Raw genomic sequence first — 20,266 nt, 5'->3', positions numbered from 1 at the left:
CTGACGGCACCTACGAAATGAATTAAAACACAAATTAAGCACATGAAAATTCAGTGGTGCCTGCCTGGGTTTGAACCCGAAATCATCGGTTAAGATGCACGCGTTCTAACCACTTGGCCATCTCGGCTCTTAACAAGATTAGCACACTGGGTAAGAACGAAAAACCTTCCATACTCTATCAATGACATAAAACTTATAAATACTTCCTGTAGTGTGTACTGAAATCAAGCCTCGTTTTAATAAAAATAAAAATCAACTCATTACAGCTATTTGAACGATTGAACATCGATTTTAATGGACCCTTGTCGTTCAATACGCAAAATAAATATATGTTAACGATTATTGATGAATACAGCCGATTTCCATTCGCTTATCACTGCAAAGATATGACTGCAACGACTGTAATTAAATGTTTAAAGGATCTTTTCTTTATGTTTGACACTCCGCTTTATGTACACTCAGTCAGAGGAGCGACATTTATGTCTGAACAATTGAAGCAATCTCTTTACTCTGTTGGGATAGCTTGTAGTCGAACAACTCCATATAATCCCCAGGGGAATGGACAAGTTGAAAGACTTAATGGAACTCTTTGGAGAAACATACAATTATACCTCCGATCTAAAGATATGGAGATATCAGATTGGGAAAAACCTTCACCAGTGGCTTTACACTCCATCAGGTCACTTTTATGCACTAGTTAATGTAACTCCTCACGAAAGAATGTTCAACCATGCCCGAAGAACTTCAAACGGCGAATCATTTCCTTCTTGGATGTTAAATCCAGGACCTGTTTTAATGAAAAAGAACGTGAGAGCTACTAAGTACTATAGTTATATATATCCTATAGTTGAATAGGTAGTTACTGAAAAAAAAAAAAATTTCGAGGTGACAAGAAAAATATTATGCACTTGAAATTAAAAATTTACCCAATAGATAGAAATAAAAATATGTTTCCTGTACAACTTACTTTTATTTTTAAAATACAATTCCTGTAGTGAAATACACGTTAGAATGTACCAGCTTATGTTAATTTAAACACATTACTATAGTTTTCTTTTTTTTTATAATTACGACAAAGATCATTAATCTTTGGCATAACTGTTTTTAAGCACTAAATATTTTTATCAATCATATGCGAAAACATATTGGAGCATTAAGTATCGTCTAATGAAACTTTTTCAAATTTATTACAAAATTGGCACCAAAACAATAATCATAATTTAATTTGCAACAAAAATGCTGTATTACTTAATTTGGATAATGGATTTTGTCTCCCTCTCTCTCAGATAGCAATTAATCGTTTGCTCGAAAGAGACAACAGCATAAATGTACGATCTTTATTTTATAAATTACAAGAGAAAGTTACATAGTTATAATATATATGTACATTACAGTAATAGACATTTAAAAGTACAGTATGGTTTTGAATATTTTTACATATATTTGAAATCTTGTCCCTTTAAATTCGAAGTTTCATTACCTTGTAACCATTAGTATTTCATAATAATTTCGAAATCTGAAAAATGACCCCGAGGGAATGTGTATTTGATAAGATTCGGACACTAAGTACATTCAGATATACAATATTTTCGTCTGGTATTAAGATGAAATAGAGTAAAAAAGTAAATTAAGTAAATTATTCATAACATAATTTTAAAGTTTGTCATACATACTTTTTTTTAATATTCTAATTCAAAATAAAATTTAAAAAGGAAATTTACTAAACACATTTTAACAAAATAAATGATTTACTAATGTTTTTTTAAACCATTTTAAAATCTTAAAAATAAATAACAAATATAACCTAACCATTTGGTTTTGAAAAAAGAATTAATACAAACAATTGTTTTTTTCTGATATTTTTTCAATTCAAAACCATGACAAAGGAATGGCAATAACACATTTTATTTAATCTAAAAATTAATATACAAAAATAACATTATCTGTGATAGGTACATAGATATTATAATATAAAACAGATAAAATAAATATCAATGTAAAATAACAAACTAAACATGTTTAAAATATCAAAAGTAATATATGCTTTGTAATAACTCTGGAAAAAAAATTAAACTTTCAATGAGTTGAACTCAAATAAAGCTACAATGCATAACTGTTAGTACAAAAGTCCATATATACAATATAGGTACTTTTTTAAATATTTAATATAGGTATGTAGACTGGCAAATGCGCCACCTGATGGTAAGTGATTTCCAACGCCCATAGACATTGACAATTGAAGATATATAAATTTTTAGTCATCTCTTACCTCAGCAATGCACCGCAAACCCTGGGAACTAAGACTTTATGTCCTTTGTGTCTGCAGTTACACTGACTGATTCATCTTTCAACCGGGTAACAATAATGCTTACAACCTAGTCATGCTGTTTGGTAGTAGATGTGACCTGTTGCTATCGAATATTTGTGCGGATTGATTACAAATTAAATAATTACAAATCAGTATTATTGACCTATGCAGTAGCATAATACTCCATAATACTGATTTATCGACTGTAACATTTATCAATTCGCAACAAATATTTGATAGCAACAGTTGCTATGCTCTAACCGTAATAGCCCCACTGACCTAACGTAAATTTGTGGTACTACCTAGACGGACTTACACGAAGCACTACTACCCAGAGGAAGTCCTACATCATGGTTATAGAAGTTACATTAATCATTAGTTACCATAGAGATAGTGGAGGAACAAAATATATTAATAAAACATTTAACTATGTATTTATACATATGATCTTTTACACTAACAGCAACAATGATAATTCTGTTGTACATACTTAATACCTGAATTAATTTGACAGGAAGGAAAGATTTACCATCCCTTTTTATCGCACACATGAAGGAAGGACGAGATAACAATACTTTTAGTCCTGCCAAATTATTTTAGGAATTATCACTTGAACAACACCAATATAACTTGTATACGCAATAAACAGTAAAATTAAAAGTAAATCAGCAGTTCTTATTATTCTTACAATATTAATAATTAAGTCTTAAAAGGCAGTTTTTATTTCAAATGAAGGTATTGCACATTGATTAAAAAAAAAAAATCGAACCTACTTCATCAATTTTATAATAATATTCTATTTTATAAAATTCCGAGCTGCCAATACAGTAGACAATACATCGCATATGTATGAGAAACTTAAACATGATTTTGTACAAAAAAATTAACCACCAATCAAATTAAAATAAATAATAGTGATGATATTATTGTTACTAAATTGACGCCAATACAAATATTGCTCTCTCTTTCTAATATGTGGAATTAAAAAGAATAAAGAGATTATTATGGTATGTTAAAGAAGTTTGAAGATTGTGTGCACTAGAATCAGTACCAATATTGTTGAACGACGTCAAACTTGCACCACTAATTTTAAATTGTTACACTTAATGTCAACAGTTAACCTTTAACTTACAACTAATGGTCAATGAGTTTGTGCAGACAGAAATATCACATTATTTTTTAAATTCGGCAGTATACCTTAATCACAATTATGAGAACACATCAATAGGGCGCGGTGAAGCGGTTGCAAGGTTAGCCTGAGTCGGACTTGCTAGTGGATCTACATGAGATTCAATTTGCCTTGCTTCAATAGTTGCTTGCTTTACGGCCTCTTTATATGGACCCCTTTTCTTTTTGTTGTATCTTATCTGAAATGATCAATGTATTGGTTAATTAAAATAAGTTACAATATACCTCAGATTAGATCTAGATAGAACTAATCAAAGATTATTCAATGGTAACATTTTATTGAAGCCAAAAGTAATTAACGTTTGCGTAATGTCATTCGCAGATATACGCGCGTACGAGTGTTTTTAGAAAATGAATTTTCCCCAAAAAGTCATCAACAAATCAAATGATAATATCCCAAAAAATTAAAATATCAAATCAAAATTTGCTTTATACGAGTTTACAAGCTCTTTTGAATTTGTTTGGAAAGTAAATTCATCCAAGAAGAACTGGCAAATAACTATGCAAATATTTGATCTTTTCGAATCAGACATACTATACACAAAATACATTTATTCCAATCTGTGTTGCAAAACTGTCGATATTATCAATAGTATTGCTCATGGGGAGCTATCGATACTATAGCTAATACCTTTACTATCGATAGACTATCGATAGTCGAATATCAATATGCAACCCTAATTCCAATGTAGTCAGTATCAAATCAGGTATAGATAGATCAATGTAAAATGTAAAATATGGTATCCCATATTATTCCAGATAAATAAATGAATTGGGAATTTTATAGAAAAATACTTAGTTGTTTATCTCAAACAAATAAAAACATTTAATTTGTAAATTTTTTCTGTCTTTTTTGAAAGATCTAAGGGCTAAGAACTATTGGAGAAACAAGTGCTGTTTGGTAATTTTGAATACTGCCACATTCAGAGAGAAGTATACAAACTTTAAAATGTATGTGTTTTGCTCGTCTAATTTAGTACTAAACATTTTTATTCGTGTAAAATAATATAGTGAGCAAAATTACTAACTATTAACTTCTATTTAAAAGAATATGACATAATTGGTTCTTAATAATTATTACATAACATATGTTTTTTTCTTTTCTTTTACCATTTAATTACATTACTACATTATTAATATTCAGTGTATCTTAATAATACATATTATATTATTATTAAGATATACTTATAACAATCAGTTGATTGATTATGTATAGATAACTTTGCAATATTATTACAATTTATGAAATCTAGTTTTTTAGCAATCAGTAATTTTAACTATGTTTACTGGAATGATAGATTTGCTGTTTCTTTTTTATTATATTACATTGTGCAGAATAGTGTGTGCAAACAGTTTTATTCTCAAGTCCATTATTCTCACAACTCAATAGGAGAACAATCCAACAAGATCAGAAGAACTTGTATGTACTTTCTGAGCATGGGAGATAAGTGTAACGGTGTCTAATTTTAAGGAATTACCAATATGCCTATTTACCCCTCAAATTAAGCCTAAAACTTGTGCTAGGTGAGGGGATGCCAATGAAACAATTCCATTAATTGTCTTTTTGCTTATATCATTAGATTACTATTAATATTTTAAATTTATATTGAAGAATAAAATCATTACAAACATAATAATATGACTTAATTTATATTACATAATATGTAAATAAATATTCAACTTATGTAATTTAAATGGTTTAAGACAATAACAATAGCAATTAAATGATTACCTTATAATCTTCTAGGAATGGACTTAGGCTATCACATGGCATCAGTGATGATGTTGTTGAAGCATACCACGCTACATGAGCTCGAGCTGTTGGGGTGACACTCAGTACCCTCCCTGGCCACCATGGAAATCCAACAACTTTACCCCAGACAATATCACCAGGAGATACACGTAATAATTGTCCACCAACACCCTCTGTGCTGTTAGCAGGAAAGTCTGGCACAGTTTCACTTTCCCCATCATCTGACACATCATCATCTCTACGTTCATAAGAATTACTGCTTAATCTACGCAAACTGATGGACAACTTCTGATTCAGACAATCCTTAATGTTACTGAAGTAGTCCATAGAGTCATCGTCACATTTGCTTGAGTTCTCATCACGTTTTTTCTGTACTTTATGTTTTTTTTTGTGTTTAACTTTATGCTTGTGTTTCTTTTCTAATGGGTCTAAAGGTGGACTATTCGAAACATTGTTGCGTGGTGACAATGCCCCAATGTGTTTTGGCGATTGTTCTATCCATAGATCAACTGCTTTTACAGAATCACTATTTTTCTTTGCTTGTTTTTTAGCTTTTTTAAGTGCTTTTTTTACAGCCTTTGAATCTGGTTTAGACGGCTTAGACATATCACAGGAAACACCAGAATCTTCATTAAAATCACCACCTAATGGAGGTATTTTTACCACAGTTCCCTCACCTTCACCAAAACTAATTTTAAGTGTCCTGGCATTCGAAAATAAGTTACTAAATGAATTATCACTATCTTTACCATCTTCTTTATCACACATATCACTGTTATCAGAAACACTAACGAAAGCCAACTCTCTAGTTGTTTGGTCACTTTCATCATCAGATTTCACATTTTTTACATGTCTATTTTTCTCACCAGGTTTTGAGATATTTTTTGTTTTTATAGCACTCGTTATTTCATTTGGTTGTAACCTAGATAGTTTCGGTATTAGCATGCTACCCATCAGATATTTTTTTTCTAATTTCGATGACTCAGAACCATCCTTGGGCGAATCGTCATCCGAATCTAATTTCCGCTTCTTGGACACGTCTACATTTTCACTATTTTCATTGCAAATCCCTTGGCAATTTGAACACAATACCTTTCTTGGTCTTAAGCGGACTGTCATCTTTTGTCTAGGCTGAGACTTCGACTTTGCGTTTGGTTTTTTAGATTTTTGCACATCTTCAGTTGCGTACTGAGGTTCTTGATAAGTAAATCTTTGACTAACGGAATGTAGTTTGTCGTCTTTGTTCTCGACATTTTCGACTTGCTTTGTGAAAGCTGGGTGCAGACTATATACACCAAATGGTAAATTACTGGAAATAAATTAATAATATAGCAATAAACGGAATCATGAAAAATCAATCGATAACAACATTTCCATGCCAATACAACTATACAAACCTCTTATTAGAGTCAAGAAGTACACCTTGAAATTTTTTATCTTCACTACTATATGATACAACAATTAAATCTTCAAGCGCTTCTTCCACGTTCACTAGAATCTGAGAATTCTTTTGAATCATCATATCGGCTGTTGCAGAGACAGCCGCCATATTCTTTACTGTTTCATAGACTAAATATTATAAACGTAAAAATTTACACATTTTTGAACATTATCTTTGTCTTTGATTTCATATAAATTAATATTAATCAATAAAGTGTAATTTGATTCATTTACGGATTTTCCTTTCTATTATCATAATTACCACAGAATATTATTACTTCACTGTAGAATTGGTAGTTACACCCGCGACTATACGGTAAGGTTTTTTTTACATATTTTTATGTTAAATCTTTAAATCAATGCAAAAGGTGAATTATATAAGTAACAATAATTACCTAATATTTGAAATGGTTTTGTAAATAAATATATAATAATTAATAACCAAATTCCAATGGAAGATGTGTAATGTATTCTAAAGTTTCCTATAATTATTATGTATGTGTATTAGGCAACTAACTTAACTAGCCATTAAATGAAACGGCTATCTACTTAATAAGCGGCACCGTTCAACCAGTGGCCTGAAAGACATCAGCCAAATAAATCCTCCGTTCCTTTAGCTAGTCTAGCTAGTTAATCAAAAGGCTAATTTAACCAGTTGGCTGCGGCATATATGACACAGCAGAACCTAAATATTAGTCATTCTAGAACAGCCTGTTGTATGTACGTACTCTGCGTCTGTGTGATCTAGGAGCTAAATGGTTGTCAGACGTCAGTTGCTGAGTGACAGTGACACCATGTCACTTATTATCACATTCACTTGTCGTTGTCAGCTCAAGGCTCAGTACTCAGTCCTCTGCTTTACAGCATATACACCCATGATCTCGATTTGTCTGTTAACAATTTTTGTAACATACTCCAGTATGCTGATGACACTGTTTTGTATTATAGATCTAGCTCCATTGAAAATTTAACATTTCGATTAAACTCTGCTTTGCATTACCTATCCCAATGGCTCTCTGACCATGGCTTATCGCTATCGATAGCCAAAAGTCAAGCAGTGGTATTTACTAAAAAAAGACGTATACCTACCTTTAATTTGTTTTATGAGGGTCAACGCATTAACTTTGTAGACAAAACAAAATTTCTTGGTATTATTCTCGATCACCGACTGAACGGAATTTCACACTCTGACTATTTAGCCAAGAAATGTGAAAAATCAATTAATGCCCTTAGAGCAGTATCTGGAGTTTGGTGGGGAGCTCACCCTTATACATTGAAGCTGATCTATAACGCAATAGTTCGTAGTCATTTGGACTATGGACTGTTTGTTCTAGATCCATTCAATAAATCAGCTTCAGAAAAATTAAATAAAATTCAATTTAAATGTTTGCGCATAATCTTGGGTGCGATGAAATCCACTCCTACTAATGCTCTGCAGGTTGAGTGTGTTGACCCTCCTCTACATATAAGGAGGCAATACTTATGTGACCGCTTTATCATCAAATTGTTACAGCTATCTTCCCATCCTTTATTGGCCCGATTAAACAAATTATCCCACCTTTGCAACCCAGACAGTCCGAAATCCTCATTCCTATTAAACAGTTTCCTCAAGTATACCAACCTCCCTCATCCTCTTACCACTTTTCCTTCTAATCCTCTTTTTTCCACCTCCTTTAAAGCCCTTATTTATAATACCCCCGTTATAACAAACCTTGGTCTTATAAAAGGTTCCCCTGATACTAGTGTCCAATTTCAAAAAATGTTTCATCAAAATTGGCCAAATCACCTCCCTATATATACTGATGCCTCTAAACTCTCACCGACCGGCTGCGTTGGCGCAGCTTGTTGGATACCGAAATATAAAATAGCCCTTTTATTTAAATGCCCCCCTGAAACCTCTATATTTTCCGGTGAGGCCATTGCTTTACTGGAAGCTATTATGTATGCCCAGTCACACAACATACAACAATCAGTTATTTTATGTGACTCATTAAGCTGTCTGTTGGCCATTAAAGAAAATCCTTTTCGTAGCAAATTAAGACTTTCTATCGTTTTTAAGATCAGAGAGGCTCTGTTGTCCTGTCACCAACAAGGCCTTCAGGTTTTGCTGGTCTGGATTCCAAGTCATTCCGGTATTATTGGAAATGAGATGGCTGACTCATATGCTAAGATTGCTATCCAATCTGGTTCATCTGAGCATTTTGTCAATTCCTCTCGAGACCTGCTCACTCTTGCGAAAGCTCAAATGGTTAAATCCTGGAATGCTTTTTGGATTTCATCAAAATCGGTTAAAGGTAAGTATTATTCGGCGTTACAACCTGAAATTCCGAGGCGACCTTGGTTTTCATTTCACAGGCACGCTGACCGTTGGGTCACATCCACTATCTGTCGGTTACGCCTCGGCCATTCTTGCACACCTACCCACCTAGCAAAGATAAGAGTTCGAGATCACTCGCTGTGTGAATGTGGCCTAGACGAAGGTTCCGCTACCCACATTCTGTTCCTTTGTCCTAAACTTCTTCATCCCATTTACGACGTTCTCCCTCCTAAAGTTCCTCGTCCTATAAATGTTGAATGTTTATTGACGTTTGTGTTTAGTCCATTTTGTTCTTTTTTGTGTAAATATATTAAATGTAATAAAATTAAGTTGTGAATAGTCCAATTGAGTGATATATCTTATTATATATAGTTTAGAGTACTAACAATTATTTGTAATTTATCCTATTATTAACCCTTAATGTTTGTGTTGTTCTAGGTTACGGATTAACAAGGAAATTACTACTACTATACTTGACTTTAAAATTTAATTGAGTTTGTTATCTCAACCATACCGATCAATCTCATTCGTGTCTTCTCCATCCTACGTGACATTGGCGAAATAATCTGTGCCCTGTGGCACAACTAAAAGCCATTAAACTAAGAATTGAATTGAATTGTCGTTGTCAGGTGTCACTTGCCGGTGTATGTGAAATGTGAATGAGTGTGTGTGTATGCGATTATCATATTGTTGATTTATAATAAAGATATTATATTTGCGATTAACTCTCTTTAAGGTTTTGGTGCAGTAAGTAACTGTAAGTATGAAGTTTTTTTACTTATCTTGATTTCAATTTATATTTTTAAGTAATGTACATTTAAGTAACTTACATAATCTATTACGGACAAATAATTCTCATCTACATGAAAAAGCTCAAGATTCAAGGACGTAATAGTACAAACTTGCTCACAACACGAACTAAAAAAAAAGAATCAACAAAAAAGAAAATGAATATTTTACGTCGAGTTGATTTAATTACTTTAATTAATTATACCACGTATTATGTCAGATTTCACTTGTTTAGAATTATTAATTATTGTAAAATATACGTAAAATATTTAAATTGTATGTATACTTTAACAATAAAACAATTTCTTCAATTATACTAAGATAAGAAATTTATTAATCTAATAGGACTTATTTACTGTTACCTAGGGAAACCTCTTAACTCAGACTATTAAAATATACTAATATATAAAAAAAAAAATTAATACATTAAAGTTAGAAATAACTAACTTAATATTTGTTGGTAGGGCTTTGTGCAAGCCCATCTGGGTAGGTTCCACCCATTCATCATATATTCTACTACCAAACAGTAATATTTAGTATTGCTGTTTGTAATAGTATTCAACTAATGTAAGGAATGATTATTATTTCTTACAGTGGCAATGTCTGTGGGTGGTGGTGACCACTTATCATCAGATGGCCCATTTGCCCAAACATCTACTCAATAAATCAAAAAAATTAAACTAAATAATATTGATTTATAATTCATATTTCATTATTATATTTATTACATAATGCCACAGTAAAAGTATTATATAATCTGCCATATAAAAAATGTTGTAGTTTTTAAATTATTTCATGTTTGCAATTATACAACTGTTTAAATAAATAATAAGATAAAATTATCTGTTAAATATATACTAACTAAAATTAAACTATAGTTTTGTGGTAATATATTTGTGTTAGATAGATAGAAGTTGGTTTATATTTCTGCTGTATTTAGACAAGCAATCTAGTGAGTAATTATATATTTTCATAGTAAATAAGAAAAAGGGTAAATAAGAAAAAAATCACTACAATTTGATTATAAGAGGATAATATGAAAATAATAATTAATTTGACTATAAATAGAAAATAAAACATTGAATTATTAAAACATAATTCTAGTCTCAAATCATTTGAAACATAGACAATAGCTGTTATAATTTTATTTTCAGACAATGACAACCGAAAAAAGAATAGACATTACTCAGCCACTATGGGATCAAAGTACCTTTACAGGCAGATTCAGGCACTTTGCCTTCATTTCAAATCCCCTACTATCATTGGTACCCGAAAAAGAACTTCATCAGGCCAAAGAACTGTATTTCAAATATAAGTAAGTATTTAATAACATAATCTATTATTTGAATACAGATAATGTTATCATTATTTATAATGTTTAATAGATTCGAAAGAGTAGAAAATATGTGAAAAAATAAATAATACTTGGAATTTATAGTGTAATTTTTTTATTCATAATTATCTACAGATACAACACAATGACAACATCGACCACTAATCCTCCCTACTATTATACCTATAGACTATTCAAATTGAATGACATACAAGAAATAATCAAACTTATAACAGTATATAAACAATATGTATCAAGATTACAAGAGAACTAACCTTAGATCAACTTATTCCATGTTATTTGCTTATACCTATAGCTCAGCTATATTATACACTACGAACTCTTCTTGATTAATGTTGCTTTATTTATACTACAACACATAAAAGTATCCATAACAATTTTGTCTGCATACAAAATGCATATATTTGTGAATCCATAGTGAATGTCATAAATTATTAAAGCTCTTGACCAATGATATTGTTTAAATTTTATGTCAGTATATATAATATTTTGCATACTTAGTTAAACATCATGTGCAGGTCTTTTGCATGACTGCAACAAAAACACAAAAGAAGAAGAAGAGAGAAGGTGTTCAGCTTTAGGATTACAACTGTGTGTGTAATAAAATTGTAAAATTTTAGGCAGGGCCAAGAGCCAGCTGGTACAACTATGTCTCAAGTGGTCAGAGCCAAACAGCTATATGAATCAGCCTTCCACCCAGACAGTGGTGAACTGCAGAATGTGTTTGGTAGGATGTCCTTTCAAATGCCTGGAGGTTGTCTCGTGACGGGTGCTATGCTGCAATGGTATAGGTAAGATAATTTTTTTTTTTACTATCCTCAAAGTACTCTTTAAGGATCTGAGTGGTGGTCAAAATAAAATGTTACTGTTTACCCTGTATTAAGTATGATTGACACTTTCCCGTGCAAATCTTTCTTGGGAATATTTAGTCAAGGTCATATTTAGATACAATAAAACACAAGAATATTTTTTTTACAAATTTCTATTGTTAGGACTCCTCTATGGCCCCGGGACTCTTCTCGTATCATTTGTAACAAGTTTATATGTAGCTTCTAGTTGAGTTAAATTATTTTATAAATAAAATAAAAATAAAGTTCACTCAAAATTATTTTTATCATATTAGCTTTTTATGTTCATATTATACAGTAATAATCGTAGTATTCAATGTGTTTGTTAACCATTTAAAATGAAGTGCCTCTCGTTCGTCAGTTATTTTTTTTAAACGTAATCGGCACTTATGTAAATATGTATCTCTAATAATAATTTCGCCACACCCATTTTTTTACGTTGTTTTAAAGGTGTTGTTTCGCTATCTGTATTGTCAAGGCCAGGATTGGAGGGCGGAGATTAAATATTAGCGTTTGAAAGGAGTTTTTGTAATGAGTTTTTTTAAAAACGTTTTTCGTTAATGTACGGTTCCTTTATGTAAAAGTCGTATTAAGCTACGATCGCCTCCACCGTGTATTAAATAAACAAACCTTTGATTTTCGTATTTCAAACAATTGACTAACGGTTTTTGATTAATATTCTTTATTTATAATACACTAATACACTTAACTATTCCGATTTAATTTTACTTCCAAAGTTCCGATAACAGTTTCTCTTTGTCTTAGCGTTATGCACTTTTTTAGGGCTCCGTACTCAATATGAAATTTGTGTATTTAACTACTGTTGTTTACCTAGTCAATGGTACGTTACCCTTCGTGCGAGAGTTCGACTCGCACTTGGCCGGTTCTTGTTTAATTGCGTTGTTTACGATATTTGTACTAATTAAGCAAATACAATCAAGCAGATACTCTGGAATCTGCATAGAGGGTTGTTCGTAAAATTTATCTGAACTTGCGAACACCAATAAATGTGCCGCCATTGTTAGTTGAAATTCAAACGAATGTTATAAATTAAAGTTTGTAGGTAAAATATAATGAAATATAGAGTTAAAAAAGCGAAACTAGATCCCGATTGGACTAATTAATGTTAATGCGTACCCATATGAGCATTCTGTGAGTCCATTGCGACAATCAAATGGAAGACTTATTTTAATTCCACGGGTCGGTTATCTGAAACGACTGGAGGTAATACTGACGTAGATAACGACTTTTCGTGCTTGTTGAGTCGAGGCACGGAAGGAACACTGTTTAAGTCCAGGCTGTTTCTGATCATTTTTTGACAAATACCACCCATTCATCAGAATATATTCTACCGCCAAGCAGCAATATTTTCTATTGTTGTGTTCCGTTTTCGGTTTGAATGGTAAGTGAGCCGGTGTAACTTCAGGCACAAGGGACACACCTAATAACTGTTCCCAGGGTTGATGGCGCATTGGAAATGTAACGAATGATTAAAACTTCATACGGTGCCAATGTTTGTGGGTGGTGGTGGCCACTTACCATCATTTGCTCGATTTACCCGTTCGCCTAATTATTTCCTAAAAAAAAAAGCTTTGACCTATAAACTTGAGATCTGCAGCTGGCAATATTGATTGGTTCTGATTATTGATTCGTGTTGCAGAACAGCAACGGCCGTTGTATTCTGGCAATGGGTGAACCAGTCCTTCAACGCTCTGGTTAACTACACGAACCGTAACGCGAACTCGCCGTTGACCACGACTCAGATGGGCGTCGCGTACGTGTCGGCGACGTCGGCCGCCATGGCGACGGCGTTGACGTTCAAGTTCGTCATACAGAAACGCGCAACTAATCCCATTTTAGCTGTGAGTATAAATAATCTTTAACAGCAATTAACAGCAATTAACAGCCTGTAAATTTCCCATTGCTGGGCTAAGGCCTCGCGCCACGCTGCCTCAATGAAAAATAATCTTTAACTTTTTAGTTGGTTATTGGCTTTTCCGATATTTAATATAAATTTTTGTTGAATCTCCAAAGACTAAGTGTCTGTGCCCTTAATTATAGTTTATCTTTAGTTGCTCACGCGTATTTAGATATATACTTAACATTAATTAGCGTTTGTTTTTTAATGTGACACAACTAATGGCGGGTCAGACCGTCTGTCGTGTCATGCTTCGCCACGTTATAAGATAGTATACGACATCTAACACGGTGTGGTGACTTGTCAAATTGCTCAAGTAACTGCGACTCTTTAATAATTTCGAGGTTTACATCTGCCAGACGTCCCGCGGCAGCTCGTTTTTACATATATTGATTTGTTGAATGCGCTTTTAACGGACTATTAAATACGGTCAATAACTGTGTACGTTGAAAATTAACACACGAAACCAGACCCTTCCTAATTAATTGTGCAAAAAACCCAGTAAGTCAACCCGATGATTGACCATTTTGGGAAATAGATGAGGCGCCACAATCTCTTAAAAATCTTTTTTGGGGATCGCTGATCGCTTAAGACAAGACTGCAGGCAGTTGTACAGTTTTTAACAAAAGAAAGGTTATTAGTTGATATCTTCAACATATAAAACCGAGAAATATATGTATTGTATTGTATAAGATTTTGAAAAGCAGCCGATGTTGTAAATTGTGGAAAAATAAGACAAAAAGGACAAAAGTTATTTTGATATACTATCTCAAAATATCGATTTTGAAAGATTTTGAATTATATTATAAATTTCGCAAGAATTAACGTGATGCAGTAAGGAAAATTAAAAATATCTATCACAGATTTAATACAAGAATTATAACTTTTAAGGTTATACGCTGGTATTTATTTAATAACACTTAAACACTGCATTTATGGCACGCGATCTCCTCTACTTGCCTCACACTTCATGCCGTGACACCAGCGCCTCGTCTCCAACACCCGCACCAAACTTCGCGTTACTTGCTACAATAATTTGTAATTTACGTCATATTTTTTGGTTATCAATTACGTATGCAAAGGTGTTAAACATTGTGAATTATAGACCTTATAATATAGGGAGGTAACTTTAAATTTCTGATAAGAGGGCATGCTGCCATCCTCCGCCATGTCCTCTGTTATAGGCATTATTTAAAATGATCATTTTTCTAAATAAGTATCAACTCTTTGTAAGCCTATAAATTATTTTATATAAAATATTTATAAATAATCATTTAAGTTTGTATAGCTTTTAGCTATTGAGTTATATTCAATCACAGAATTATATAAATGTGATGAATACTTTTTGGTTTGACATTTTTATAAAAAAAGTAGAGGAAGAATATTTTTGAATTTGATATGGGTATTGTTAATCTGGGTTGAAAAGCGGGAGATAATGGATGATTGTAATAAAAACTGGAAAAATAAATATTGTAAACTATATTAAATATTGTTAATTATTTGACGTTCCTGTTTACTTGAAGCTGGGTCTTCATATTTATATGTAGAGAGACAAGAGCTTTATCCATCAGACTGCTATGCCACCATCTCGTCTTTGTTGTAATTGTAGTTTCTGTTTTTTATAATCTGTTAAATCTAGAAATTTCCCGCCCACACGTAACTTATGGTTAATAAAATGTTTTCAGAGATTCGTTCCGTTCTTTGCCGTGGCGGCTGCTAACTGGGTCAACATTCCATTAATGAGGCAGAATGAAATCCTTCTAGGTTGGTAGTAATTTGAATTAAAAAAAAAAAAACGTATAAAAACCATTGTTGACTGTATGTTACGAAACCTTAGCCTTTAATAAGAAGAAAAAAATCAAGTCCGGCTTATTTCACTAACAGTAAATATAATAGCTATTTATTTAATAATTATAACTTTTTAAAACTATATAAAAATACAATCTTTACGAAACTCTAGGAACTCTTTTCGAACCGGTAGTATATTTTATTTATTTGTTTCCTTAAAAAGGTACATTTAAAACATATATTTTACACTAATAATAACAATAATTACTTAGTGACACGCACTGATTTTTATTTAAATAATTAAAATAAAATATACATAATATTTACAAATTGTAATATAAACTAATTTTAAAAACTATAAAATAATGAAGTTGTTTTAAAGATAATTTAATTAAGAATTTTTAATTAAATGTTTTGACGATAAATAATCAGGTGTAAAAGTCATTAATTTTTAATAAAATACACTTGAAAATTATAATCAAATTTGTATGTTTTTGCTGTCTGTACTCTTAGTCGTCTCACGCACACTGAGACATCTCATAAGCACGAGCGTCACTCGTACTAACGCACGTCGATAATTTAACGTAATGATTGTGATTTTAAGCCGTGAGTAGTTTAGATAAGAACTTATGATTATCAATTTATTGTTGGTATATTTGTAATATTTAATTAAATATTTACCAGAATCGTCCAATCCACGGAATCGGTATATAATCAAATTATGTCTAATTTAATTCGTATACTTAACGCGTTTGCTTAACTTGGGACGAGTTATCAACTAATTTTTAATTTTACACTGTTATAGGTCTAGATGTAACCGATGAAAATGGAAAAATTATAGGGAAATCACAGATAGCTCCCGTTAAAGGAATATCTCAAGTTGTGACATCCAGGTATGAATACACATTACTGATGAATATTTTTTATTTGATTGCTAATTTCAAGGTCTGCTCCGTGCTAGCTGTTCATATGGTTCCGGTTTAAAAGGATAGTCATCCAGTATTATAGGCACGAGGGAAATAATATCTTAGTTCTCAAGGTCGGTGGCGGGTGGCGTATTGCCGATGTAATCGAAGGCTAATATTTCTATCAGTGTTAATATTTATGGGCGGTGGTGACCGCTTACCACCAGACGGCCCATTTGCCATACCACCTTTTTGTAATTAAATTAATTCTATCCATTTTTTTTTCATGTAGCCCCGCCTGACTGTTGTATTGTTGATTATTTTAAAGTGTATAAATTCACAAATATTTTTTATTTTCAGAATAATAATGTGTGCCCCGGGTATGTTGCTACTGCCTGTGATCATGGAGAGGCTGGAGCCCAAGGCCTGGATGAAGAGGATCAGGTGGGCTCACATCGGTATCCAGACAGGCATTGTTGGTTTGTTGTGAGTATACTTTTTATGTTTATAATATTGAAAATTGTAAACAATTTAAAAAAAAAATACATTAAACACTTTTCGTTTACCAATTCTGCTCAGAATCAAATCAGGGTATTTTCTTTCCGAACTGTTTTTTACAAGAAACCGGTAAAATTGAATAACTATCTATTTATATTTTACTGTAAGTATTTTTAACTTTTTATATTTTATCATGTTTCAGCTTAACGTTCATGGTGCCAACTGCGTGTGCAATATTTCCACAGAAATGGTAAGTGATACTAAATTTATAATAACTATATAACTAAATTTTTTGCTTTTTTATAAATTTAGGCAGACTAGCAGAAATATGAACCATCCCTTACATCGCTAATTCGCCCTTAACCTTAGGAACTAAGATATATCTCTAGATATGTCTCTTGTGACTCCAGGTACACTGGCTCACTCACCGTTTTAAACCGTAACACAACGTTTTAAGGGTAGGATGAGTGGGTGGTACCGACTCAGACGAGCTCGCCTAAACCCTACCAAGTTGTGTACAGTTAGCAAAAAAATTACATTCAAATTTTTTAAAAGGAGATTCTATTATTATATTTATTTTTCAGTAAACTCTCCGTTGATACAATGAAGCGTTACGAAAAAGAGAGATACGAGGAAATTTTAAAGAACACGGACGGCAAGCCGCCTCAGTACGTTTACTTCAATAAGGGTCTGTAAATATTTGTTATATAAGTAATAATCATATAGATTAGTCAAATATCAGTAGGATAAGCTAGTTGCGTACACGCGGTAATCGTTTCAAATAATTAAATTGTCAATTATTATTTAGTTATTGCTACTTATCATTATATGAAATGTTGGATAGTTGACGCTTCTTAAACTGGATGACAGTACTATTCTGTAAGAACTCACTTCGCATCTCACTGAGTGATGAGTAAGTTCGACGAGTATCCTTAAGGCGGTCACATATATTGTATGGGCAACGATAGCCAAGATATGTAAACAATTTGTTCTAATACTGGTAAGGGTTGAAACCAAAGTTCGCTGCAGCGATACATCTTCATTGTGTCGTCTTATCAAACTATTAAAACATACAGCGCTAGATCGCTTATAGAGAATATTTTATCACAATCAAAACGACGTAAGTGCCTTTAATTTCATGGCGCTTACGCTTTTCGTTGACACGTCACGATCTTTGTATGAGTTTTACAGAACGTACGCGTTCTTACGGAATGTACATTGTACAAATATATGTTTTTTATTATTTTACATTAACACTAAAAGTAGTAACTAATTTGCTGAGGGAATTGTGTGTATAGAGAACTAACAATACTTTTATAAATCAATCCATAGACAATAAATATAGACCATAAAAAATATCTATGCAGTATATCATAGGCGTAGCAAAGGTTTTTGCTACAAGAAGGTGGTGGGATTTCGTTAATTTGTTGCCTAAAGTACTTAAGCCTTTTTTTTCACCGAGTTTACTTTGGAGTCCTGCCCCCCCATGTCCTTACCTCGCTGCGCCAATGATATGATGTATAAACCAACGGTTGTTCACTACTGATATTAGCTGGTGCTTCAATTTCAGTTACAAAGCAATAGCATTTATGTTATGGGCATTTAAACGATTCTCGATTAACATAATCGAATGGTATAATCGATTTTAATACAAAATATAGAATCTATAGAAGCAAGCGTATATATGTTAAAAAAAAAAGAAAACAAAATATACTTTATTCAAGTAGGCTTTTACAAGCACTTTTGCATCGTCAAACTACATTAAGTGAAGCTACCACCGGTTCGGAATGTAGATTCTACCGGGATGAATCGGCAAGTTACTCAGTAGTTACTCTTTTCAACATTTAAAAAGACAGTCATGTTATTATATGATGTATATTAGTATCTGTGTTTCAATAAACAATTGAAAAGCTTATTGATAAACTTTATTGAGATCTGAATTGTAAATGTTTCATCCTGAACATGGCTGACATAAGATTACTGTAATTGACTAAATAAAATCGGAACTTCCACAACTCTACGATTTTTATAGTGACAGATATATGGACTTATGATATCTAATTCACAAAAATAATTATTTACAATGAAATGTTGGCAACATCTTGGTTCGCAACAAAGTGTGCTAATTTTTCAGAATATTGGATTAAAATATTTTCTTTGCAAATTAGTAATTTTATTATTAATTATTTAATTTGTTTGAAATCAAATACAATAATATAAAAATAATAATTGCGCACACAATATTTTTCCATGTTAGTATCGATATAATATTATGGAAGCAATTGATATTGTATTTAAAAATATATTTGTGAAATCCAAATTTCATGTAGTTTTTAATTTAACAGTATTATATATAACTTTGAATTTATAGAAATATTTGAATATATACTCATTAATGTAAGTGTCATTTACATTAAATTATAGATTTTTTTATGGGTATTATATGGATATCTTTTGTTTTTTTATTTATCTGTTTTCGAATAATTTATTTGTATTCCGTTACAAAGTTTTTAGTTATATTGTATCTAAAAGTATACGAATATCTTAAATTCAATTTCTGCAAAAACAAATATTCTATTCGTCACACTGGGAGCGTTTGTGTGATAAATTACTAACAATGTGTCAACTCGCGAAATACCTACTAAGCTGTCTCGCTAGTCGCTAAAAATATGCAAGGGTCGTCACAAAAATTGTAACTGGGTTGTCTGGAAGAGATGGCTAATTAGCCATAAGGCCGCCCATTGTACAACACATTAAATTTATACTATTTTAATTTTAAGATTATGTATTTTGTGTTTATGGTGTACAATAAAGAATAAATAAATAAATAATTACTAAAAAACGTTGACATTTAAAGCAAATCAATACAGAATTAGATGAAAAGCAATGAATTAAACACTTAGTAAAAAAATATACATAATATCGTATTGTAGGATGAACACTAAACTCGGGTACGTGACGTGACTTAAACAATAGTACCGGCGCGGAAGCGGAACCGACTGGTAGTCTGTAGTGGACAGACGTCTCATGATGGCATTGCGTTCTTTTCATGCCGACCCTTGCGTTGCTCCGTCCAGACGCCGAGTTGACTCACTATTAGTAATTTATTAAACATATCCTCGGAGACATTCAACGCTTACTACTTAAAGTAAGTCTCTCT

The 20,266-nt window shown here is 32.1% G+C and overlaps 2 protein-coding genes across 3 annotated transcripts; one reads left to right on the top strand and one right to left on the bottom strand.

The window, feature by feature from the left end:
* Positions 1 to 950: 950 nt before the first annotated feature.
* Positions 951 to 6,824, bottom strand: LOC113396193 (PWWP domain-containing protein 2A-like). The gene is made up of 3 exons (XM_026634035.2): positions 6,647 to 6,824; positions 5,229 to 6,558; positions 951 to 3,675 (listed from the first exon to the last, which is right to left on the bottom strand). The coding sequence occupies exons 1-3, from the start codon at positions 6,796 to 6,798 to the stop codon at positions 3,517 to 3,519; spliced, it is 1,641 nt and encodes a 546-aa protein (XP_026489820.1). The 5' UTR covers positions 6,799 to 6,824; the 3' UTR covers positions 951 to 3,516.
* A 2,798-nt stretch (positions 6,825 to 9,622) lies between these two features.
* On the top strand, positions 9,623 to 18,024 carry LOC113396197 (sideroflexin-2). Of its 2 annotated transcripts, XM_026634038.2 has the most exons (9): positions 9,623 to 9,763; positions 10,950 to 11,110; positions 11,770 to 11,940; positions 13,658 to 13,859; positions 15,601 to 15,679; positions 16,509 to 16,596; positions 16,969 to 17,094; positions 17,309 to 17,356; positions 17,691 to 18,021. In XM_026634038.2, the coding sequence occupies exons 2-9, from the start codon at positions 10,953 to 10,955 to the stop codon at positions 17,800 to 17,802; spliced, it is 984 nt and encodes a 327-aa protein (XP_026489823.1). In that variant the 5' UTR covers positions 9,623 to 9,763; positions 10,950 to 10,952; the 3' UTR covers positions 17,803 to 18,021. The 2 variants fall into 2 exon arrangements, with proteins under 2 accessions (XP_026489823.1, XP_064072244.1); XM_064216174.1 differs by lacking the exon at positions 9,623 to 9,763 and having other exon boundaries at positions 10,977 to 11,114; positions 11,774 to 11,940; positions 17,691 to 18,024.
* Positions 18,025 to 20,266: the final 2,242 nt, after the last annotated feature.

This window comes from Vanessa tameamea, chromosome 11, assembly GCF_037043105.1.
Source record: "Vanessa tameamea isolate UH-Manoa-2023 chromosome 11, ilVanTame1 primary haplotype, whole genome shotgun sequence".
NCBI lineage: Eukaryota > Metazoa > Arthropoda > Insecta > Lepidoptera > Nymphalidae > Vanessa > Vanessa tameamea.
This window is presented reverse-complemented; position numbering and strand designations above follow the sequence as displayed.